This window comes from Oncorhynchus tshawytscha, linkage group LG16 (genome assembly GCF_018296145.1).
Source record: "Oncorhynchus tshawytscha isolate Ot180627B linkage group LG16, Otsh_v2.0, whole genome shotgun sequence".
Classification (NCBI taxonomy): Eukaryota; Metazoa; Chordata; class Actinopteri; order Salmoniformes; family Salmonidae; genus Oncorhynchus; species Oncorhynchus tshawytscha.
This window is the reverse complement of record NC_056444.1, coordinates 9,805,827-9,830,882: the sequence shown is the minus strand read 5'-3', so window position 1 is coordinate 9,830,882 and position 25,056 is coordinate 9,805,827. Positions and strand designations below refer to the sequence as shown.

Here is a 25,056-nt window from a genome sequence, read left to right as displayed (position 1 = left end):
ATTTCTCCTGCACCCACTTCCTCTTTCATTACATCACTTCTATCTGCCAAGAAGAGCATGGTGGCTGGGAGCCACAGGAGGGAGCCATCAACCTGCAGGGCAAGGTGTACCTCCCCGGCGGTCATGTCTAGATGGGATACAGCTTTTGTCAAATTGAGGTTCTTAAGTTGATTGTATGTTTTATTTTAGCTAACCCTAACCCTTTTTCTTACCTTAATCTAATTATCCTAACCTGCTACGTTAATTCTCCCAAACTGCTGCACAAGTTCTCCTACATTTGCAAGGATATATCCCTTCGATTATAAACCCTCTTGGACCTGCCCAAGGCCTTCAGGGAGAAGGAGACCCAGGAGCTGAGGACGTACTTTACCCAGCAGGTGGGTTTTTATTACAGTGCAATTAATGAACAACCTCAAATGCAGCCTCATTTGTGTCTCTTGATCAACACTCAAAACAAAAGCAGACAAAATAACTCCCAACAATACACACTTGAAAAATAGACATGTAATGGGGAAATTTAAGAATAAAGTTCAGATTCAGTTTAGATTGATTCATATAGTGTTCAGCATATTTATTTATTTGACCTTCCTGTAACATGATTTCCAGGGGGGAGAATATGGTACAGGTTACAGGGTAGTCCAGGTAATTGAGGTAATATGTACAAGGAGGTAGGGGTAAAGTGACTAGGCATAGATAATAAACAGCAGCATAAAAAAGGGGGGTCAATTGGCCCAGCGTCGTCTGGGTTAGGGGAGGGTTTGACCCACAGGGATGTCCTTGTCCCATCGCGCTCTAACGACTCATGGGGCGGGCCAGGTGCACGCTGACACGTCACCAGGTTATGGTCTTTCCTCTGACACATTGTTGTGGATGGCTTCCAGGTTAAGCAGGCTTTGCGTCATGAAGCAGTGCAGCTTGGTTGGGTTGTGTTTCGAAGGACGCACAACCTTTGCATCTCCTGAGTCCGTAAGGGAGTTGCAGTGATGAGACAAGACTGTAACTACCAATTGGATACCACAAAATTGAAAAAAGTGGTAAAAATTCAATAGAATTTTAAAAAGTATCTATCATTAAAAAATAAATAATATATACATTTTAGGGCCTTCCTCTGACACCACGTGGTGTAGAGGTCCTTGATGGCTGGAAGCTTGGCCCCAGTGATGTACCGGGCCATACACACAACCTCCTGTAGCGCCTTGCGGTTGGAGGACCCATGCCAAATCTTTTCAGTCTCCTGAGGGGGAAGAGGTGTTGTTGTGCCGTCTTCATGACTGTCTTGGTGTGTTTGGATAATGATAATAATGATGATTGTTGGTGATGTGGAGACCAAGGAACTTAAAGCTCTCAACCTGCTCCACTACAGCCCCGCTCGGCCCTCCTTTTCCTGTAGTCCACGTTCATGTCCTTTGTCGTAATCACGTTGAGGGGGAGGTTGTTGTCCTGGCACCACACTGCCAGGTTTTTGACCTCCTCCCTACAGGCTGCCTCATTTTTTGTTGGTGATCAGGCGACTCCAGGCGACTGTTGTGTCATCGGCAAACTTAATGATGGTGTTGGAGTCGCTCAGTCATGGGTGAACAGGGAGTACAGTAGCGGATTAAGCACGGATCCCTGAGGAACCCTCGAGTTGAGTATCAGAGAGGCAGATGTGTTTTTGCCTACACTTACCACCTGGGGTGCGGCTCATCAGGAAGTCCAGGATCCAGTTGCGGGGTGAGGTATTTAGTCCCAGGGTCCTTAGCTTAGTGATGAGCTTTGAGGGCACTACGATGTTGAACGCTGAGCTGTAGTCAATGAACAGCATTCTCACGTAGGTGTTCCTGTTGTCCGAGTAGGAAAGGGCATTTTGAATTCAATAGAGATTATGTCATCTGTGGATCTGTTGGGGTGGTATGCAAATTGGAGTGGATCTAGTGTTTCTAGGATGATGGTGTTGATGTGAGCCATGACCAGCCTGGCTACAGACATGAGTACTATGGGTTGGTAGTCATTTAGGCAGGTTGCCTTGGTGTTCTTGGGCACAGGGAATACGGTGGTCTGCTTGAAACATGTAGGTATTACAGACTCAGCCAGGGACAGGTTGAAAATGTCAGTGAAGACACTTGCCAGTTGGTCAGCGCATGCTCAGAGTACACATCCTGGTAATTCATCTGGCCCTGCGGCCTTGTGAATGTTGACCTGTGGAATCCCTTTGTAGTCCATAATAGTTAGCAAGCCCTGCCACATTTGACGAGCGTCGGAGCAGGTGTAGTAGGATTCAATCTTAGTAGGATTCAATCTTGCAAGGGCTGTAGCTTTTGTGGCGTGATGGGTAACAATGCTTCGTGGGTGTCAGATTTTGATGTGTGCAGAGGGTCCCTGGTTCGAGCCATTTAGGGGCGAGGAGAGAGACTGAAGCTATACTGTTACATTGATGCTGTTGACTCGTTGACCCAGATCACTGGTTGCTGCGGAAAAGGAGGAGGTCAAAAGGGGGGTGATGTGAACCGATGTGAAATGGCTGGCTAGTTAGCGGGGTGCTAATAGCGTTTCAATCTGTAACGTCACTCGCTCTGAGACCTTGAAGTAGTTGTTCTCCTTGCTCTGCAGGGGCCATGGCTTTTGTGGGGCGATGCTTCATGCGAGGCAGTTGTTGATGTGTGCACAGGGTCCTTCGTTCGAGCCCAAGTAGGGGTGAGGAGAGGGACGGAAATGAAACTGTTACTTTAGAATCACCTCTGGCAGTGATTACAGCTGTGAGTCTTTCTGGGTAAGTCTATAAGAGCTTTGCACACCTGGAATGAACAATATTTGCACATTATTCTTTTTTTAAATTCTTCAAGCTCTTTCAAATTGGTTGTTGATCATTGCTTGACAGCCATTTTCAAGTTGTGCCATAGATTTTCAAGCTGATCAAAACTGTAACTTGGACAATTAGGAACATTCAATGTTGTCATAGTAAGCAACTCTGGTATATATTTGGCTTTTTGTTTTAGGTTATTGTCCTGCTGAAAGGTGAATTTGTGTCCCAGTGTCTTTTGAAAATCAGACTGAACCAGGTTTTTCTCTAGTTTTGCCTGTGCTTTGCTCTATTCCATTTATTTTCATCCTAAAACACTTGATGACAAGCATGCCCATAACATATTGCAGCCATCACCAGGCTTGAAAATATGAAGAGTGGTACTCAGTGATATGTTGTGTTGGACATAGAGTGAATTTCTTTGCCAAATGTTTTGCAGATTTACTTTAGTGCCTTATTGCAAACAAAATGCATGTTTTGGAATATTTTTTATTCTGTTTCCTTTTCACTCTGTCATTTAGGTTAGTATTGTGGGGTAAGTACAATGTTGTTGATCCATCCTCAGTTTTCTCCAATCACAGCCGTTAAACTATGTAACTGTTTTAAAGTCACCATTGACCTTATGGTGAAACCAGTGGAGGCTGCTGAGGGGAAGACAACTCATAATAATGTCTGGAACGGAGCAAATGGAATGGAATCAAACACATGGAAAACATGATGGATGTATTTGGTACCATTCCACCTGTTCTGCTTCAGTCATTACCACAGTACGTTCTCCCCAATTAAGGTGCCACCAACCTCCTGTGGGTGAAATCCCTGTGCAGTGTTTTTCCTCTCCGGCGACTGAGTTAGGAAGGACGCCTGTATCTTTGTAGTGATTGGGTGTATTGATAAACCATCCAAAGTGTAATTAATAAACTCACTACGCTCAAAGCGATATTCAATGTTGCTTGACTGATGGACCTTACAGATAATTGTATGTGTGGGGTGCAGAGACGAGGTAGTCATTTAAAAATCATGTTAAACACTAGTATTGCACACTAAGTGAATCCATGCAACTCATGTGACAAGTTAAGGAAATCTTTACTCCTGAACTTATTTAGGCTTGCCATAGAAAGGGTGTTGAATACATATTGACTTTCAGCTTTTCATTTTTATGTCTAAAAAGATAATTCCACATTGTGTGTAGAACAGTGACACAAAATCTCAATTGAATACACTTTAATGAGATATGTTAAATGTTGGACCAATAAGACCAAAAGATTTCATGGAAATTGAATGTAAAGGTTTTAATTACAGTGCAATTAATAAACAACCTGAAATGCAGTCTCAATTGTTTCTTCGTTTTAACACTCAACATAAAAATAATAAGATAAACAGTGACTAGTAAATGTTAACACCATTCTGCCATCATGTAGACTTCCTGCACCAACTTCCTGTCTTGTATCAGACCACTGTCTCTCCAACTAACTGTGTCTTCTCTCCTCAGTCATCATTGACTTTATATGGTCTTAAACTGCCTTCAGTGAGCTAGTTGAACTCAGCAGTTCCTCTATACTGGAACCCATTAAACAGATGCTCTGTGAACTCAACACTCAAAATAAATGGTCTAAAATAAAGAGTAGCCTGCATCATCATATCACCACTATAGTAACAGTTAAACACTTTTCATCCCAGAAAATTCTACAAATATGCAGATAATCAAAGAGCACACAATTATAAATGTAACAAAAGTACCAATAGAAACAGATACACAATGACAATACTGTACATAAAAACACTTAATACCCATTGGAAAAATAATTAACATCCACCTCTTTTATTCACTTGTGCATAAAGCCCATCTAGGTTGTTAAGAGGTGGTTCCTGAGCCCCTCTCCCAGTCACATTGACTTCAGCGTACTCACTCTCCTGTCCCTGGACCCTGTCCTGGGCTGCAGCTGGGGTCTCTTTGGTCTGTAGTTTGGAGAAGTCTATGTCACCGTAGTGGATCTCTTCAGGCTGGTCTTCTGCAGGTTCCTCTGGTTCCTCTCCGGCTGTGGCCTGGTTAGTACACACTGTCCCAACCGGGGAGTTCTGTGGAGAGAACACAGAGAGAGGAACAGGTGTAAAGCTCTAAGCTCAGTAATGGTTAAACTCTAAGATCAGCAGGTTACACAACACATACTGAGTGGATGACAATGAAAATTTAAATTAAACTGACATGAGTAAAGAATTTCATTTTGTCAACAAATGAGCTCCAATCTAAACAAAACACTGTCAAAGTCCAACAACTATTCTGTTATCATTCCATGTTCTTACAGGATGTGGCATTGCTTTCGGTGTGGTCATCTCCCCTAAACTTCCTCTGAAATGATGTTAACCTCATGGCTTTAAATAGTTTCAGCATTAATTCAGTACTTCCTTAGATACACTTTGTAGATGGTTTTGTAAGTTGAGCCTTATTCCCACCTGTCCCTGTGGACTGTCTGTCCTTTCAAGTCCATCGTGGAGCCTCGAGTTTCTCCTCCTGGAAGACATTTACAAAGGTATTCTGAATGCACTGAGAGGGTTTTCATATGCAAAAGCACAAACACAGCAGAAATAAAATTGTTTTGTGTTGATGCCAGGAATAGTTCTTACCATACAAAAAGACTGATCAGGCTGATAAGCAAAAAGGCCCCCAGAGTTCCTGCTGCAACCCCAATAACCTCTTCTTGACCTGAAAATACAGCACATATTGTGGTCAATTCTCACAAAAAGATCTCTAAAGTACACTACATGACCAAAAATATGTGGACACCTGCTCGTCGAACATCAATTCCAAAATCATGGGCATTAATATGGAATGTAGAATGTCATTGTATGCTGTAGCGTTAAGAATTCCCTTCACTGGAACTAAGGGGCCTAGCACAAACCATGAAAAAAACAGCCCCAGACCATTATTCCTCATCTACCAAACTTTACAGTTGGCACTATGCATTGGGGCAGGTAGTGTTCTCCTGGAATCCGTCAAAACCCAGATTCGTCCGCCGGACTGCCAGATGGTGAATCGTATTTTCAACACGCCAGAGAACGGATTTCCACTTCTCCAGAGTCCAATGGCAGTGAGCTTTACACCACTGCAGCTGATTCTTGGCACTGCACATAGTGATCTTAGGCTTGTGTGCGGCTGTTCGGCCATGGAAACCCATTTCATGAAGCCCTCATCAAACAGTTCTGGTGCTGCCATTGCTTCCAAAGGCAGTTTGGAACTCGGTAGTGAATGTTGCCATCCTACTGCCAATGTTTGTCTACGGAGATTGCATAGCTGTGTGCTCGATTTTAAACACCTGTCAGCAACATGTGAGGCTTTAATAACTGAATCCACGCATTTGAAGGGGTGTCCACATACTTTTGAATATATATTGTATATCTAACCTACGATTGTGCCCTACGTGCCCATTTTACCTTTTATAGCCAGCTGCACTTCATTCGACTTCCCACAGCCGTGACTATTTCTTGCTTCACAGTAGTACAGTCCTCCATCACCAGATGTCACATTGAGGGTGTAACTCAGTCCAGATGCTACCTGTGTTGGTTTACCCCCACTGATCTTGAACCAGGTGAAGTTTGTCACAGGAGGGTTGGCTGTACTGCTGCAGGTCAGATTAACACAGCTGCCCACTAATACTGGATCAGCTGGACTGATGGAGGCCAAGGTGTCCTTAGGAGAGACTGGGGGAGAGGGGTTCATTTACAATGTATCTGGATATGGTATATTGAATAGTCTCATCAAAACCACTCTATTACAATCATCAGTGAAAACATGATAGAATGATCTATTCTTCAGGAACCGGTGACTAAATCTTACATGAAACGTTAAGCATCATGTTATGTTCAGCTGTCTTGTTGCTTGTCCCTACTGGGTAGACTGCAGTACAAGTGATGTTCTTCTCATGATGAAGATATGACGGAGTGAAGGTCACCGTGGAGAGAACTGATTTGGTTTGGTCTGGTTTCTCCTGCAGTTGGTTCTCAGTTGTGAACTGTGTTGGGAGAGTCCATGTCAGCTCAGGGGGGTGTTCGGGACAGGGAGCGACAGCAGAGCAGTTCAAACTGACAGGGGTCCCTTCCTTCACCTCACCTGAGACAGTAATGATGGGACTGGAAGGAAAATCTGTAATACATTGTAGATAAATATATTTTACACTAATAGTTAAACTGTCCACTTGTTCTACTCTTATCTTTGATGCAAGGAATCTAAACTGGAAAAAAATAATTGGTAAACAGTTCAATTGTCTCTTACCCCTGACAACTATTTCAACAGACTTTACAGGATCTGTTGCACAGTATGGTTGACCGTCAATCCTGAAGTAGTATATATCAGAGTAACTGGTGGTTACATTGAAGAAGACTGTGGTGCAGTTCTTCTGGGACAGGTTTCCAGTTATCTTTCCTTGATATCTGTTGACTTTCCCATTACTGTGAAAAATCACATTTCCAGGATACTGATGAACATCAGGATATTTTTTTATCCACACTCCAAAGGTTGGTATTGTGCTTTTAAATTTATCCTTATGTTGGTCAGGAACATCAAATGAACATGGGATTTGCACACAGGAGCCAGTCAGTACATCCAGTCTATCTGGCATTGTGGTGATCAAATCTCGTCGACCAAAACAGGCCAAAACACCTGCAACATAAAGGACAACATCAGGGAGGTTCTGATATATTATCAGTTCAGTCCAATGATATGTATTAACCCTAGATGACTGACAGGAGCCTCTGTTTGGAAGCCACTGCACAGCCATCTTGTTACTCCTCCTCCAGTGTAAAACAGATGTTGGAAGCTATAGAAATGCATTTATTAATGTCTATATTCGTTTTAGACAAGTATATTCTATTACAGACACCTTAATGCAGACTTTTAAATTATATTTTGTGACCTGCAACACTTCCTTCAGTAGAGTGACCCTACTGTTTCTCCAGCCAATGATCGCATCTTGGAACTCACTAAACTGGTATTATGCAATAACTACTTCATCTTTGAGTCAGAGCTTTTCCTTTCAAATTCAGGATGTAGCCATGGCCTCCCCCTTTGCCCCCAACTATGTGAACCTGTATGTGGAACAATTTGAGGAAGCACTCATCTACAAAACAGAGACACACTCCCTACTTTCTAAAATCCTCTCATGGAAGAGATACATAGATGATGTCTTTGTGCTCTGGGAAGGAAGTCAGCAGGAACTAAATGAATTCCAAACTCTGCTAAACGAGAGCTCTGAATATCTCAAATTCACCATGCAGACTGTTGAGAGAAAAATAAACTACCTGGACTTATGGATCATCAAAGAGAATGATGCATTACATACAGATTTGTACACAAAGCCAACAGACCTCAATACCCTGCTACGTGGGGATAGTATGCATCCCCTTCCCTCAGGAATGGTCTACCATATAGCCAGTTATGCAGGGTTAAACAATCTGTGGCCAACAGTCAGATTTTGAGAGCAATGCTAAGAAAATGAAAAATAAATTCAAAATCAGAGGATACAAGGAAGAAACTCTTGATGCTGCAACGATGAAAATATCTCATAAACCAAGAGAGGAATTGCTAAAAACTACACGTCTTTTGCACTAAGTAAACCAAGTGTTCAGAGAAAATGAAAGCAATCCTCTTCAAGGTACCCCCACTGGTGGTCAATAAGTGTGGTCGCAATTTTAGGGATAACTTAGCGAGATCTGACCTGCCCCCTGAGCCCACTCAGACACTCTTGACACCCATTCCAAATGGGAACTACAAATGTGGCTCATGCTCACAGTGCAATAGCACTACAAAAACATCCTTCTTCAGACACCCACATACAGGTGGAAACATCCCTGTTAGGGGATATCATCTCTTGCAAGATAAATGGAGTAATCTGTCTCATCACATGTTCATGTGGGGAAGCCAACGCATTACAAACAAAAAACATTTAAAACAATGCATAGCTGTAAGAACACTGATTATCTAGTAGCAGCTCACTTTGTTGAAGCTAACCATCCCATCTCCTCCCTCAAATATACAGGTATTGAGCATGTTGCTCTACCAAGGAGAGGAGGTAACATGGAGATCCTACTGCTGCAAAGGGAGGTCTACTGGATTTCCCTTTTAAAACATTGACCCCTATTGGTCAGAATATTGACTTTGATCTCAGGCCCTTCTTATAAACAATTAGTTTTATGAACAAGTCTTATAAATGAATATATTCTTTCTTCAGCTTATCAGCGTACAACCAATATGTTCCCCCTGTTGATGATGCTTATTGTGCATTATTGATTAACCAAAAGATTACTTGTAAGACCATTTTATGAAATTGGAAACAAGAAATATATGTGAAATTAAATTCAACAATAATGTATGTTGATGCTAATCTTATGCTAATGTTAATGAAAACAATAGGCTAATATATTCAATATGCTGTAAACTATTGTTTATTAACAGTTTCACTCAATTCATTCAAATTAAGCTCATAATTATGACAGACTCCTCACTATTGTCATTGGTTGCACTAATTGCACTGTTTGTCTACATAACCTGGTTCAAGCATTCATGACTTTACCCTGAAGAAGGAACAGTGATGCCGAAACGTTGGTGTTTTACCCAATAAATTACTGGGAGTTTATATATATATATAGATTGTGCAACTCTCTTTGTGTTTTCACCATTAGTCAGCACCTTACAGTGTCATTTTCCTGGGTTAGTCAGCACCTCTAAACAATAAGTCATTTTCTCTGGGTGTGCTCCAGATAATGCTTTTTATATCACCTGAACATAACAAATAAAATAAATAAACATGTGAAGATGTTAAAGTATTTTATTTATAGAGTACTAACTTTACTGTCCCTTCTACAACAACATACTTAAATACATGTAATAAAGTCCTTGAAACATTTGATTTAAATACTGTAGAATTCCATTAATTCTTATGGAGGACTGCTTCTTCTGGGGAGTACCATATATAGAGACCGGTGGTTTCATAGTCTCTCATTGGCCGTTACATAGAATCAGCGATCCATGGTTTATACACATCAACGGTATAGTCTCTACTAATAATAATAATATAGACTTACTTCAATGAACATGTGATTTTTCAATTGGTTTGTCTGTCATCAAAGAGTGAGGTCACATGTGTTTGTGAGCAGATGACCACTAGTTTGAGCCCGGTATGGGGACAGGGACAGTGGTGGAAGCTATACTGTTAGCCGCACACTGACGTCGGTTTCACATGAACATACAGTGGAAAAGTATTTCCCCCATTATGGTTCTCTATTTTTGTATTTTTTTAATACTGAATGTTATCAAATCTTCAACCAAAATCTAATATTAAATAAAGGAAACTTGAGTTTACAAATGACTAAATAAATGTATAGTTATTTAATTTATTGAATGAACAAAGTTATGCAACATCCAATTCCCCTATGTGGAAAAGTAATTCACCCCTACTCTCAATAACTGGTTGTGCCTCCATTTCAAAACACACAATCTAATCTACATGAAAATGGATATGAAGCAACAAATTTGAAGTTTTGGAATGGCCTAGTCATAGTCCAGACCTAATCCCAAATAAGATATTGTGACAGGACTTGAAACGATGCTTGAAAACCCACAAATATCGCTGAATTAAAGCAGTTCTGCACAGGAGAGTTTGCCAAAATTTCTCCACAGCAACGTGAGAGACTGATCAACAACTACAGGAAGCATTTGGTTGGAGTCATTTCAGTTAAAGGAGGCACAACCAGTTATTGAGTATAAGGGGGCAATTACTTTTTCACACGGGGACATTGGGTGTTGCTTAACTTTGTTTAAGTATTAAATTAAATAAGTATGTAATTGTTCAGGTTCCATTTATCCAATATCAGCTTTTGATTGACTATCTGATTACATTCAGTATCAAAAATATGTTAAATACATTTTGACAAGACTGTTTGAATCCAGACAATTAAAATACACTAATCAGGAATTAACTTTACACTTTTCTACACAATTAAAAAGCTGGAATATAGCACATCCCATAAAATATAATGACTTGTGGTTATTCCTTTATCTCTGATTCATAACTAGTTGTTGTTGTGTGGAAGACTCACCTGATATAAAGAGGCCAATGAGAAAAAACATGTTCTCAGGACAAGCCATGTGAGAACTCACACACTACTGATCACCTGAAACAGTACAAACATACACTTACTGGTGGAGTAACTTAACTCACACAACACAATGAACCATCTCCATATCAAATACACAATGTCCTTCAGTTGTAAAGCTAATACATGAACAAACAGCAGTACATTAGAACATATTGAATCTCATTACTCAGAATTAATCTCCTTGAATTTATTTTGAACATTAAAATTAACAGAAATATAGTGAAGAAGTCGATACTTGCCTTAGACGGTAACGTAAACTGTCTACAGCAGAAACTGTCACACACATAGTGTGGTCTGACAAACTAAAGTGCTGAAATTCATGTGGCACATCTCACATCTCAACAGTGACGTACTTCCTAATAGATGAGAAATGATTTTCAAACAATTCTTCAGTATTTATTGTCCCTTTCTCGGGGTAGGACAGGTCAGCAGTATTTTGAAACTGGCCCCCAAATCACTAAGTCCGCCCCCGACACATTGTTAAATAGAACAAATGAAACTTTCAGGCATTATAACCATCTCCCTCTCCTCTATCTCCCAGGCCTGAATGGGAATGTGTGTGGGATTTAAACATATAGTTAAATCATGAACCAAAATCCACTATTCATTTATTCAAGAGTTACATTTATTAAATTAGAGTTTGATACAAAACATAAGGTTGTCACATTATGTTTCAACATGAAAAACAGACTTGGTATGAAACAGAGTAACTGTAATTGTATCTGAGTGATTCTCACACACTTCTCAACTTCTCCGACACCAACTTCCTCTTTGAAGTCTATTTGCAAAGAGGAGCCTGGTGGGCTGGATGCCACAGAGACACTCTTTTCACTCCACTTTGAAACAGAATTTACTTTTTCGTAACATGTTTATGAGAATTCATGTAGCAGGATAGGAGAATTATCTTAGCATGTTAAGAGCCTAAGGTTAAGGTCAGGTAAAATAGTCAGGTTTAGGGAAAATGGTCTCCTAACCAGGGTTGGATGAGGGCATTTGGGACCCTGAGCTTACTTTCCTTCATTTCAACACGTTCTGCCATGGTGCAGAGAAAATTATTTTTTATATTTTTGTTGTTTTATAGCACCTCATGCAGTTTTAACGCTACAATCAGTTCTACACATTTTTCTATCATATGCTATCTGGGGCCGTTCAGTAATCCCTGCTGCTGACCTGCTTCCAAAATCGCTTCTTATTGAAGTGCCGTGAAAAGAATGTTGCGGGTGACACAGGAGGGAGCCAGCCACCTGCAGGTCCTGGACGGCAAGGAGGACATGGGTGCCCTCTTCGGTGGTCAAGTCTAGATGGGATTAAACTTTTGTCAAAATGATGTGAAAAGTATAATTATTACAGCATTTTAGCTAATCCTAACCCTTTTTTGTACTTCAATTTAATTTTCATAACCTGCTCTGTTAATTCTCCTAACTTGCTGCAAAAATTCTCCCAAACTTGCTAGAAAACTCAATTTTGACAAAAGCTGTATCCCTTCTAGACCAAACCCTCAACCTTCCCGAAGGCCTTCTGGGAGAAGGAGACCCAGGAACTGAGGGCGTACTTTACCCAGCAGGTGGGAGCCGACCTCCCCCAACAGGTGGTCTCCCAGGCTTCAATGGGAACGTGTGTGTGATGTTTTTTTTAAACGAGTTAAATCATAATCGTTGAATAGAACAAGTGTAGACCTTACCGTGAAATGATTACTTACAAGCCCTTAACCAACAGTGCAACTCAAGAAAGAGTTAAGAAAATGTTTACTAAATTAACTAAGGTAAAACATTATTAAAAGAAACACAAAAAATGTGCAATAACAAGGCTATATTCATGGAGTACCGGTACAGAGTCAATGTGGGGGTACAGGTTAGTCGAGGTAATTTGTACATGGAGGTAGGGGTGAAGGGACCATGCATAGATAATAAACAGCGAGAAGCAGCAGTGTACAAAACAAATGAAGGTGGGGGGTAAATGTAAATAGTCCGTTGGCCATTTGATTAATTGTTCAGCAGTCTTATGGCTTGGGGTAGAAGCTGTTAACGAGCATTTTGGTCCTATACTTGGCGTTGCGGTACAGCTTGCTGTGCGGAAGTAGAGAGAACAGTCTATGACTTGGGTGACTGGAGTCTCTGACAATTTTTGGGGATTTCCTCTGACACCGCCTAGTATATAGGTCCTGGATGGCAGGAAGCTTGACCCCAGTGATGTACTGGGCCGTACGTACTACCCTCTGTAGGGCCTTAGGGTCAGATGCCGAGCAGTTGCCTTACCAGTCGGTGATGCAACTAGTCAAGATGCTCTCGATGGTGCAGCTGTAGAACCTTTTGAGGATCTTGGGACCCATGCCAAATCATAGGGTTGTCACAATTTTTTCAACATGAAAAACAGACTTGGTATGAAACAGAGTAAGTGTAATTGTATCTGAATGATTCTCACACACACCACTCAACTTGTCCTACTCCAACTTCCTCTTTTTCTTGCTTAACTTCCTCTTTAAAGTCTATTTGCCAAGAAAACCCTGGGGGGCTGGATGACACATTTTCATACCACTTCTATCCAGATTTGACTTTGTCGTATCGGGCTAGAAGAATTGCACAAGCATTTCGCTACACTCGCATTAACATCTGCTAACCATGTGTATGTGACAAATACAATTTTATTTGATTTTATTTGAATTTATGCAGCAGATTAGGAGATTTACAGCTATGGGTGAAAATGCTCTCCTAACAAGGGTCGGACGACCCCACACACCCACCTCTTACTTACTGCATTTAAACCCATTTTGCCATGGTGGGGAGGGCATTTCAACCCATTTTGCCATGGTGTGGAGAGAATTTCAACCCATTTTGCCATGTTGTGGAGAGAATTTCAACCCATTTTGCCATGGTGTGGAGGGAATTTCAACCCATGGTGCAGAGATGCATATTTACAGTTTTATAATGCTATTCAACATGTTGTCATGAAGCTGACAATTTTTTTTTGTTGTTCCCACAATTCAACACAATTTTCTATCATATGCTATCTGGGGCCGTTCTGTAGTCCAGCCCTGCTCCTAACCTGCTACCAAAATCACTTCTTATTGAAGTGGCGTGAAAAGAATGTCCCGAGCGCCACAGGAGGGAGACCGTGACCTACAGGTACTGGGAGGCAAGTTGGACATGGGCTCACTCTACAACGGTCAAGTCTAGTTGGGATAAAGCTTTTGTAAAATTGACGTCAAATTCTTTTAGCATTTGAGCTAATCCTAACACTTTTCTGTTCCTTGATCTAATTATCATAACCTGCTACGTTAATTCTCCTAACCTGCAGCCTAATTCTCCTAATCTTGTGAGAAAACTACATTTGGACAAATAACTCTTCGACCTTCCCAAGGCCTTCTGGGAGAAGGATTCCCAGGAGCTGAGGACGTACTTTACCCAGCAGGTGGGAGCCGACCTCCCCCAACAGGTGGAGGGAGAGCTGAAGGCTCTGGAGGACAAGATCAGGAATTGAGAGGTGAAGGGACCAGATGGTTCAGAGAGAGAAGAGAGAAAGTATTGACTATTGGACATTATACTACGCTGATGCTGCTAAATGAGAGTACTGGCAAAAAATTATTAACAAGCTCATTTCAGTTATGTGGAAACTGCTTTGCCTATATGTGGATAAAATGTTTGAAAATACAATGAAACAATGTGCCTGCATGCAGATCAGGCTACCACTCACTATCAATGGATATATGAGTAGTTATTAGGTGATAAAACAGAACCAATCTTACTGCTCTTTCCATGACATAGACTGACCAGGTGACTCCAAGTTAAAGCTATGATCCCTTATTGAAGTCACTTGTTAAATCCACTTCAGTGTAGACGAAGGGGAGGAGACAGGTTAAAGAAGGATTTTTAAGCCTTGAGACAATTGAGAAATGTGTTGTGTATGTGTGCCATTTAGAGGGTGTTTAGGCAAGACAAAAAATGGAAGTGCCTTTGAATGAGGTGCGGTTGTTGGTGCCAGGCGCACTGCTTTCAAGAACTGCAATACTGCTGTTTTTTTCTCACTCTAAACAGTTTCCGGTGTGTATCAAGAATGGTCCACCACCCAAAAAACATCCATCCAACTTGACACAACTGTAGGAAGCATTGGCCAGGTCGCAGTTGCAAATGAGAACTTGTGCTCAACTAGCCTACCTGGTTAAGGTGAAATAAAAATAAATAAAATAAATTGCTGTCATAATGGGCCAGCATCCCTGTGGAACGCTTTTGTCACCTTGTAGAGTCCATTACCTGATGAACTGAGGCTGTTCTGAAGACAAAAGGGGTTTCAACTCAAAGTTAGGAAGGTGTTCCTAATGTTTGGTATCCTCAGTGTCTTCAGAAAGGACCCCTTGACTTATTCCACATTCTGTTGTTTTACAGCTTGAATTAAAAATGGATTAAATAGAATGCCCATAACATGGTGCAGCCATCACCTTGAAAATATGAAGAGTGGTACTCAGTGATGTGTTGTGTTGGATTTGCCCCAAACATACACTTTTTATTCAGGACATAGAATTAATTTCTTTGCTCATTTTTAAGCAGTTTTACTTTAGTACCTTATTGCAAACAGAATGCATGTTTAGGAATATTTTAATTCTGTACATGTTTCCTTCTTTTCAGTATGTCATTTAGGTTTGTATTATGGAGTAAGTACAATGTTGTTGATCCATCCTCAGTTTTCTCCAATCACATCAGTTAAACTATGTAACTGTTTTAAAGTCACTATTGACCTTATGGTGAAATCAGTGGAGGCTGCTGAGAGGAAGACAACTCATAGTAATATCTGGAACGGAGCAAATGGAATGGAATCAAACACATGGAAAACATGTTGGATGTATTTGGTACCATTCCACCTGTTCTGCTCCAGTCATTACCACGAGTACATTCTCCCCAATTAATGTGCCACCAACCTCCTGTGGGTGAAATCCCTGTGCGGTGTTTTTCCTCTCCGGCGACTGAGTTAGGAAGGACGCCTGTATCTTTGTAGTGATTGGGTGTATTGATAAACCATCCAAAGTGTAATTAATAAACTCACGTCGCTCAAAGGGATATTCAATGTCAGATTTCATTTATTTTTATCCATCTAGAAACAGGTGCCCTTCTTTGTGAGGCAATGGAAAAGCTGGTTATATCTGTTTGGAAGTTGCTGCTTGACTGAGGGACCTTACAGATAATTGTATGTGTGGAGTACAGAGACGAGGTAGTCATTTAAAAATCATGTTAAAAACTAGTATTGCACACTAAGTGAATCCATGCAAGTCATGTGACAAGTTAAGGAAATCTTTACTCCTGAACTTATTTAGGCTTGCCATAGAAAGGGTGTTGAATACATATTGACTTTCAGCTTTTCATTTTTATGTCTAAAAACATAATTCCATGTTGTGTGTTGAACAGTGACACAAAATTTAATCCAATTTAATCCATTTTAATGTTAAATGTTGGTCCAATAAGACCAAAAGATTTCATGGAAATTGAATGTAAAAGTTTTTATTGCAGGGCAATTAATAAACAACCTTAATAAATTCAGCCTCAATTGTTTCTTTGATTTAACACTCAACATAAAAACTGACAGAATAATTCTAAATAGATATAACCTGAAAATAGATAATATTATTAGTCTGGTAAATGCACAAAAGATGAAGATAAACAAGGACTAGTAGATGTTAACACCATTCTGCCATCATGTAGACTTCCTGCACCAACTTCCTGTCTTGTATCAGACCACTGTCTCTCCAACTAACTGTGTCTTCTCTCCTCAGTCATCATTGACTTTATATGGTCTTAAACTGCCTTCAGTGAGCTAGTTGAACTCAGCAGTTCCTCTATACTGGAACCCATTAAACAGATGCTCTGTGAACTCAACACTCAAAATAAATGGTCTAAAATAAAGAGTAGCCTGCATCATCATATCACCACTATAGTAACAGTTAAACACTTTTCATCCCAGAAAATTCTACAAATATGCAGATAATCAAAGAGCACACAATTATAAATGTAACAAAAGTACCAATAGAAACAGATACACAATGACAATACTGTACATAAAAACACTTAATACCCATTGGAAAAATAATTAACAAGCACTTATTTTATTGACTTGTGCATAAAGCCCATCTAGGTTGTTTAGAGGTGGTTCCTGAGCCCCTCTCCCAGTCACATTGACTTCAGCGTACTCACTCTCCTGTCCCTGGATCCTGTCCTGGGCTGCAGCTGGGGTCTCTTTGGTCTGTAGTTTGGAGAAGTCTATGTCACCGTAGTGGATCTCTTCAGGCTGGTCTTCTGCAGGTTCCTCTGGTTCCTCTCCGGCTGTGGCCTGGTTAGTACACACTGTCCCAACCGGGGAGTTCTGTGGAGAGAACACAGAGAGAGGAACAGGTGTAAAGCTCTAAGCTCAGTAATGTGTAAAACTCTAAGGTCAGCAGGTTACACAACACATACTGATGGGATGTCAATGAAAATGTCAATTCAACTGACAGGTGTAAAGACAGTAAACACTGTCAAAGTCCAACAGCCATTCTGTTATCATTCCATGTTCTTACAGGATGTGGCATTGCTTTCGATGTGGTCATCTCCCCCTAAACTTGCTCTGAAATGATGTTAACCTCATGGCTTTAAATAGTTTCAGCATTAATTCAGTACTTCCTTAGATACACTTTGTAGATGGTTTTGTAAGTTGAGCCTTATTCCCACCTGTCCCTGTGGACTGTCTGTCCTTTCAAGTCCATCGTGGAGCCTCGAGTTTCTCCTCCTGGAAGACATTTACAAAGGTATTCTGAATGCACTGAGAGGGTTTCCATATGCAAAAGCACAAACACAGCAGAAATAAAATTGTTTTGCGTTGATGCCAGGAATAGTTCTTACCATACAAAAAGACTGATCAGGCTGATAAGCAAAATGGCCCCCAGAGTTCCTGCTGCAACCCCAAACACCATTGGGTTTTTTGGCTCTTTTTGCCCTAAAAATACAGCACATAGTATGGTCAATTCTCACAAAAAGATCTCTGAAGTACACTACATGACCAAAAGTATGTGGACACCTGCTCGTCGAACATCTCATTCCAAAATCATGGGCATTAATATGGAATATAGAATGTCATTGTATGCTGTAGCGTTAATAATTCCCTTCACTGGAACTAAGGGGCCCAGCCAAACCATGAAAAACAGCCCCAGACCATTATTCCTCATCCACCAAACTTTACAGTTGGCACTATGCTTTGGTGCAGGTTGTGTTCACCTGGAATCCGTCAAATCCCAGATTCGCCGGGCCTCCCGGGTGGTGCCTTGGTTAAGGGCGCTGTACTGCAGCGCCAGCTGTGCCATCAGAGTCCCTGGGTTCGCGCCCAGGCTCTGTCGTAACCGGCCGCGACCGGGAGGTCCGTGGGGCGACTCACAATTGGCCTAGCGTCATCCGGGTTTGGGAGGGCTTGGTCGTTAGGGATGTCCTTGTCTCATCGCGCACCAGCGACTCCTGTGGCGGGCCGGGCGCAGTGCGCGCGAACCAAGGTTGCCAGGTGCATGGTGTACCCTCCGACACATTGGTGAGGCTGGCTTCCGGGTTGGATGCGCGCTGTGTTAAGAAGCAGTACGGCTGGTTGGGTTGTGTATCGGAGGACGCATGACTTTCAACCTTCGTCTCTCCCAAGCCGTACGGGAGTTGTAGCGATGAGACAAGATAGTAGCTACTATAACAATTGGTTACCACGAAATTGGGGAGAAAAAAGGGGTACATTTAAAAAAAAACAATAACAAAAAAATTTAAATATCCCAGATTCGCCTGCCGGACTGCCAGATGGTGAATCGTATATTCAACACGCCAGAGAACAGATTTCCACTTCTCCAGAGTCCAATGGCAGTGAGCTTTACACCACTGTAGCTGATTCTTGGCACTGCGCATAGGGATCTTAGGGTTGTGTGCGGCTGTTTGGCCAAGGAAACCCATTTCATTAAGTCCTCATCAAACAGTTCTTGTGCTGCCGTTGCTTCCAAAGGCAGTTTGGAACTCGGTAGTGAATGCTGCCATCCTACTGCCAATGTTTGTCTACGGAGATTGCATAGCTGTGTGCTCGATTTTAAACACCTGTCAGCAACATGTGAGGCTTTAATAACTGAATCCACGCATTTGAAGGGGTGTCCACATACTTTTGAATATGTAGTGTATATCTAACCTACGATTGTGTCCTTCGTGCCCATTTTACCTTTTATAGCCAGCTGCACTTCATTTGATTTCCCACAGCCTTGACTATTTCTTGCTTCACAGTAGTACAGTCCTCCATCACCAACAGTCACATTGAGGGTGTAACTTAGTCCAGATGCTACCTGTGTTGTTTTACCCTCACTGATCTGGAACCAGGTGAAGGTTGTCACAGGAGGGTTGGCTGTACTGCTGCAGGTCAGATTCACACAGCTGCCCACTGATACTGGATCAGCTGGACTGATGGAGGCCGAGGTTTTCTTCGGAGAGACTGGGGGAGAGGGGTTCATTTACAATGTATCTGGATATGGTATATTGAATAGTCTCATCAAAAAAAAACATGATAGAATGATCTATTCTTCAGGAACCGGTGACTAAATCTTACATGAAACGTTAAGCATCATGTTATGTTCAGCTTTCTTGTTGCTTGTCCCTACTGGGTAGACTGCAGTACAAGTGATGTTCTTCTCATGATGAAGATATGACGGAGTGAAGGTCACCGTGGAGAGAACTGATTTGGTTTGGTCTGGATTCTCCTGCAGTTGGTTCTCAGTTGTGAACTGTGTTGGAAGAGTCCATGTCAGCTCAGGGGGGTGTTTGGGACAGGGAGCAACAGCTGAGCAGTTCAAACTGACAGGGGTCCCTTCCTTCACCTCACCTGAGAAAGTAATGATGGGACTGGAAGGAAAATCTGTAATACATTGTAGATAAATATATTTTACACTAACAGTTAAACTGTCCACTTGTTCTTATCTTATCTTTGATGAAAGGAATCTAAACTGGAAAACAATTGTCGGTTTTAAAGATAAATTGTCTCTTACCACTGACAACTATATTAACAAACTTAATGGGATCTGTTGCACGGTATGGTTGACTCTCAATCCTGAAGAAGTATTTATTAGTGTAATTGGTGGTTACATTGAAGAAGACTGTGGTGCAGTTCTTCTGGGTCATGTTTCCAGTTATCTTCCCTTGATATATGTTGACCATCTTACTGCTGTTAAATATCACATTGTCCGGATTATTACCAAACTGTGAGTTATCTTTAATCCACACTCCAGAGGGTAGTATTGCGCTGTTAAATTTATCCTCATGTTGGTCAGGAATATCAAATGAACATGGGATTTGCACACAGGAGCCAGTCAGTACATCCAGTCTATCTGGCATTGTGGTGATCAAATCTCGTTGACCAAAGCAGGCCAAAACACCTGCAACATGAAAGTCAACATCAGGGAGGTTCTGATGTATTTTCAGTTCAGACCAATGATATGTACTAACCCTAGATGACTGACAGGGGCCTCTGTTTGGAGGCAACTGCACAGCCATCTTGTTACTCCTCCTCCAGTGTAAAACAGATGTTGGAAGGTTTAGAAATGAATTTATTAATGTCTACATTTGTTTTTGACAAGTATATTCTATTACAGACACCTTAATGCAGACTTTTAAATTATATTTTGTGACCTGCAACACTTCCTTCAGCAGAGAGACCCTACCCTTGGTCCATACAATGAGTGCATCTTGTATCTCACTGAACTGGTATTATCCAATAACTACTTCATCTTTGAGTCAGAGTTTTTCCTTTCAATTGTGAGCCATGGTTTTCCCCTTTGCCCCAAACTATGCAAACCTGTATGTGGAACAATTTGAGGAAGCACTCATTTACAAAACATAGAGACACCCCCTGCATTCTAAAATCCTCTCATGGAATATAAACATAGATGATGTCTTTTTGCTCTGGGAAGGAAGTCAGCAGGAACTAAATTAATTCCAAACTCTGCTAAACGAGAGCTCTGAATATCTCAAATTCACCATGCAGACTGATGAGAGAAAAATAAACTACCTGGACTTATGGATCATCAAAGAGAATGATGCATTACATACAGACTTGTACACAAAGCCAACAGACCATCAATTTTATGCTAGGTGTGGATAGTATGCATCCCCTTCCCCTCAAGAATGGTTTACCATATAGCCAGTTATGCAGGGTGAAACAATCTGTTGCCAACAAGTTTGACAGCAATGCTAAGAAAATGAAAAATAAATTCAAAAAGAGGCTACAAGGAAAAAAACTCTCTGCAATGAAAATATCAAATACCAAGAGAGCATTTGCTATTGCACTAAGTACAAATCTTCAAGAAAATTAAACAATCCAAAAAGCACTGGTGGTCTATAAATGGTGTCATAAAATTAAAGCAATATTGAAAAAGCGAGATCTGACCTGCCCCCTGAGCCCACTCAGACACTCTTGACACCCATTCCAAATGGGAACTACAAATGTGGCTCATGCTCACAGTGCAATAGCACTACAAAAACATCCTTCAGACACCCACATACAGGTGGAAACATCCCTGTTAGGGGTATCATCTCTTGCAAGATAAAGGGAGTAATCTATCTCATCACATGTTCATGTGGAAAGCCAACTCATTACAAACAAAAAAACAATTAAAACAATGCATAGCTGTAAGAACACTGATTATCTAGTAGCAGCTCACTTTGTTGAAGCTAACCATCCCATCTCCTCCCTCAAATACACAGGTATTGAGCATGTTGCTCTACCAAGGAGAGGAGGTAACATGGAGATCCTACTACAACAGAGGGAGGCCTACTGGATTTCCTATTTAAAAACATTGACCCCTAGTGGTCAGAATACTGACTTTGATCTCTGGCTCTTTTTATGAACAATTATTTTTATGAAGAAGTCGTTTAAATGAATATATTCTTTCTACATCTTATCAGCGTAGAACCAATATGTTCCCCCTGTTGATGATGCTTATTATGCATTATTGATGAACCAAAAGATTACAATTTTATAACGTTTAATGAAATTGGGAACAATTAAATATATGTGAAATTATATTAAACAATAATGTATGTTGATGCTAATCTTATACTAATGTTAATGATAACAACAGCCTAATATAGTCAATATGCTGTAAACTACCATTTTAACAGTTTCACTCAATTCACTCTAATGAACCTCATAATTATGACACACCCCTCACTGTTGTCATTGTTGCACTAATTGCACTGTTTGTCTACATAACCTGGTTCAAGCATTCATGACTTTACCCTGAAGAAGGAACAGTGATGCCGAAACGTTGGTGTTTTACCCAATAAATTACTGGGAGTTTATATATATATATAGATTGTGCAACTGTCTTTGTTTTTATAGCTTACAGTGTATTCACCGTTAGTCAGCACCTCTACAATAAGTCATTTTCTCTGGGTGTGCTCCAGATAATGCTTTTTATATCACCTGAACATAACAAATAAAATAAATAAACATGTAAAGATATTAAAGTATTTTATTTATAGAGTACTAACTTTACTGTCCCTTCTACAACAAAATGCTTAAATACATGTAATATAGTCCTTGAAACATTTTATTTAAATACTGTAGAATTCCATTAATTATCATGGAGGACTGCTTCTTCTGGGGAGTACCATATATAGAGACCGGTGGTTTCATAGTCTCTCATTGGCCGTTACATAGAATCAGCGATCCAGGGTTTATACACATCATTGGTACAGTCTCTCCCAATAACATTAATATTAATTTATTTCAATGTACAGGTGATTTTTCAATTGGTTGGTGTGTTGTCAAGGTGTGAGGTGACGTGTGTTTGTGAGCAGATGACCACTAGTTTGAGCCCGGTATGGGGACAGGGACAGTGGTGGAAGATATACTGTTAACCGCATACTGACGTCGGTTTCACATGAACATACAGTGAAACTAAACAGTATTGACCCCCTTTCCGGTTCTCTATTATTTCATGAATTTATACAAAATGTCAGATCTTCAACCAAAACCTAATATTAGATAAAGGGCACTTGATTTACCAAATAACACTTTTTTTTATAGTTCTTCATTTATTACATTAACAAAGTAATGCAACAAACAATTCCTCTGTGTTAAAAGGGAATTTCTCCCTTACACTCAATGACTGGTTGTGCCACCATTTCAAAACACACAATCAAGTTTTCATGAGAGTTGATAAAAAGCAACAAATTTAAAGTTTTGGAATGTTCTACTAAAAGTCCAGACCTAATCCCAATTGAGATATTGTGGCAGGATTTGAAACGAGCTTGAAAACCCACAAACGCTTGAAAACCCACAAATGTTGCTGAGTTAAAGCAGTTCTGCATGGAAGAGTTTGCCAAAATCCCTCCACAGCAACGTGAGAGACTGATCAACAACTACAGGAAGCATTTGGTTGGAGTCATTTCAGCTGAAGGAGGCACAACCAGTTATTGAGTATAAGGGGCAATTACTTTTTCACACAGGGGCATTGGGTGTTGCATAACTTTGTTGAAGAAATAAATGAAATAAGTACGTCATTGTTGTGTTGTTAGTTCACTCAGGTTCCATTTATCTAATATCAGCTTTTGATTGAATATCTGATAACATTCAGTATCAAAAACATGCAAAAACTTTTTCACAGCAGTTTGAATCCAGACTATTAAATACACTAATCAGGAATTAACTGTACACTTTTCTACACAATTAAAAAGCTGGAATATAGCACATCCCATAAATATAATGACTTGTGGTTATTCCTTTATCTCTGATTCATAACTAGTTGTTGTTGTGTGGAAGACTCACCTGATATAAAGAGGCCAATGAGAAAAAACATGTTCTCAGGACAAGCCATGTGAGAACTCACACACTACTGATCACCTGAAACAGTACAAACATACACTTACTGGTGGAGTAACTTAACTCACACAACACAACACATTGAACCATCCCCATATCAAATACACAATGTCCTTCAGTTGTAAAGCTAATACATGAACAAACAGCAGTACATTAGAACATATTGAATCTCATTACTCATAATTAATCTCCTTTAATTTATTTTGAACATTAAAATTAACAGAAGATATAGTGAAGAAGTCGATACTTGCCTTAGACGGTAACGTAAACTGTCTACAGCAGAAACTGTCACACACATAGTGAGGTCTGACAAACTAAAGTGATGAAATTCATGTGGCACATCTCACATCTCAACAGTGACGTACTTCCTAATATGTGTATGAGAAATCATTTTCAAACAATAGATGAGAAATGATTTTAAAGGAATACTACGGTATTTATTGTCCCTTTCTCGGGGTAGGACAGGTCAGCAGCATTTAGAAACGGGCCCCCAAATCACTATGTCCGCCCCCGACACATTGTTAAATAGAACAAATGAAACTTTAGGCATAATAACCATCTCCCTCTCCTCTATCTCCCAGGCCTGAATGAGAATGTGTGTGGGATTTAAACATATAGTTCAATCATGAACAAAAATCCACTATTCATTTGACTCAAGATAAAACAGGAAAAAGTTACATTTTAGTTCGATACAAAACATATGGTTGTCACATTCTGTTTCAACATGAAAAACAGACTTGGTATGAAATCTTTGAAGTCTATTTGCCAAGAGGAGCCTGCTGGGCTGGATGCCACAGAGACAAACTTTTCACGTCACTTCGATATGGAATTTACTTTTTCATAGGAGTTTACGAGAACTTATGCAGTAGGTTAGGAGAATTAATTCTGCATGTTAGGAGACTGAGGTTAAGGTTAGGTAAAAGTGTTAGGGTTAGGGAAATGCTCTCCTATCCAGTGTTGGACGACCACATTTGGGATCCTGAGCTTACTTTCCTGCTATTAAACACGTTTTGCCATGAGGCTGATAGAAAAGGTTTCTGTTTTAAAGCTAATTTCCTGCAATTCTATACATTTTGCTATCATATGCTATCAGGTGCCGTTCTGTAATCCTAACCTACTTCCAAAATAATTTCTTATCCTCTATGTGATCGGTCCCCCCCACGGGAAGGCTGTTGAGTCCTTGCTGTCCCCAGTCCACCTGGCCGTGCTGCTGCTCCAGTTTCAACTGTTCTGCCTGTGATTATTATTATTTGACCATGCTGGTCATTTATGACCATTTGAAC

At 40.5% G+C, this 25,056-nt stretch overlaps 2 protein-coding genes across 2 annotated transcripts; both read right to left on the bottom strand.

The window, feature by feature from the left end:
* Nucleotides 1-4,053: 4,053 nt before the first annotated feature.
* On the bottom strand, nucleotides 4,054-11,310 carry LOC112243258 (myelin-associated glycoprotein-like). Its single transcript, XM_042298752.1, has 8 exons — nucleotides 11,167-11,310; nucleotides 10,868-10,942; nucleotides 7,047-7,433; nucleotides 6,612-6,917; nucleotides 6,209-6,475; nucleotides 5,402-5,480; nucleotides 5,231-5,288; nucleotides 4,054-4,855 (listed from the first exon to the last, which is right to left on the bottom strand). Exons 2-8 carry the CDS (start codon nucleotides 10,914-10,916, stop codon nucleotides 4,583-4,585), a joined length of 1,419 nt encoding a protein of 472 aa, XP_042154686.1. The 5' UTR covers nucleotides 10,917-10,942; nucleotides 11,167-11,310; the 3' UTR covers nucleotides 4,054-4,582.
* A 5,083-nt stretch (nucleotides 11,311-16,393) lies between these two features.
* LOC121839590 (B-cell receptor CD22-like) lies at nucleotides 16,394-24,146 on the bottom strand. The gene is made up of 8 exons (XM_042298751.1): nucleotides 24,025-24,146; nucleotides 23,720-23,794; nucleotides 19,938-20,324; nucleotides 19,502-19,807; nucleotides 19,121-19,387; nucleotides 17,788-17,881; nucleotides 17,617-17,674; nucleotides 16,394-17,272 (listed from the first exon to the last, which is right to left on the bottom strand). Exons 2-8 carry the CDS (start codon nucleotides 23,766-23,768, stop codon nucleotides 17,000-17,002), a joined length of 1,434 nt encoding a protein of 477 aa, XP_042154685.1. The 5' UTR covers nucleotides 23,769-23,794; nucleotides 24,025-24,146; the 3' UTR covers nucleotides 16,394-16,999.
* Nucleotides 24,147-25,056: the final 910 nt, after the last annotated feature.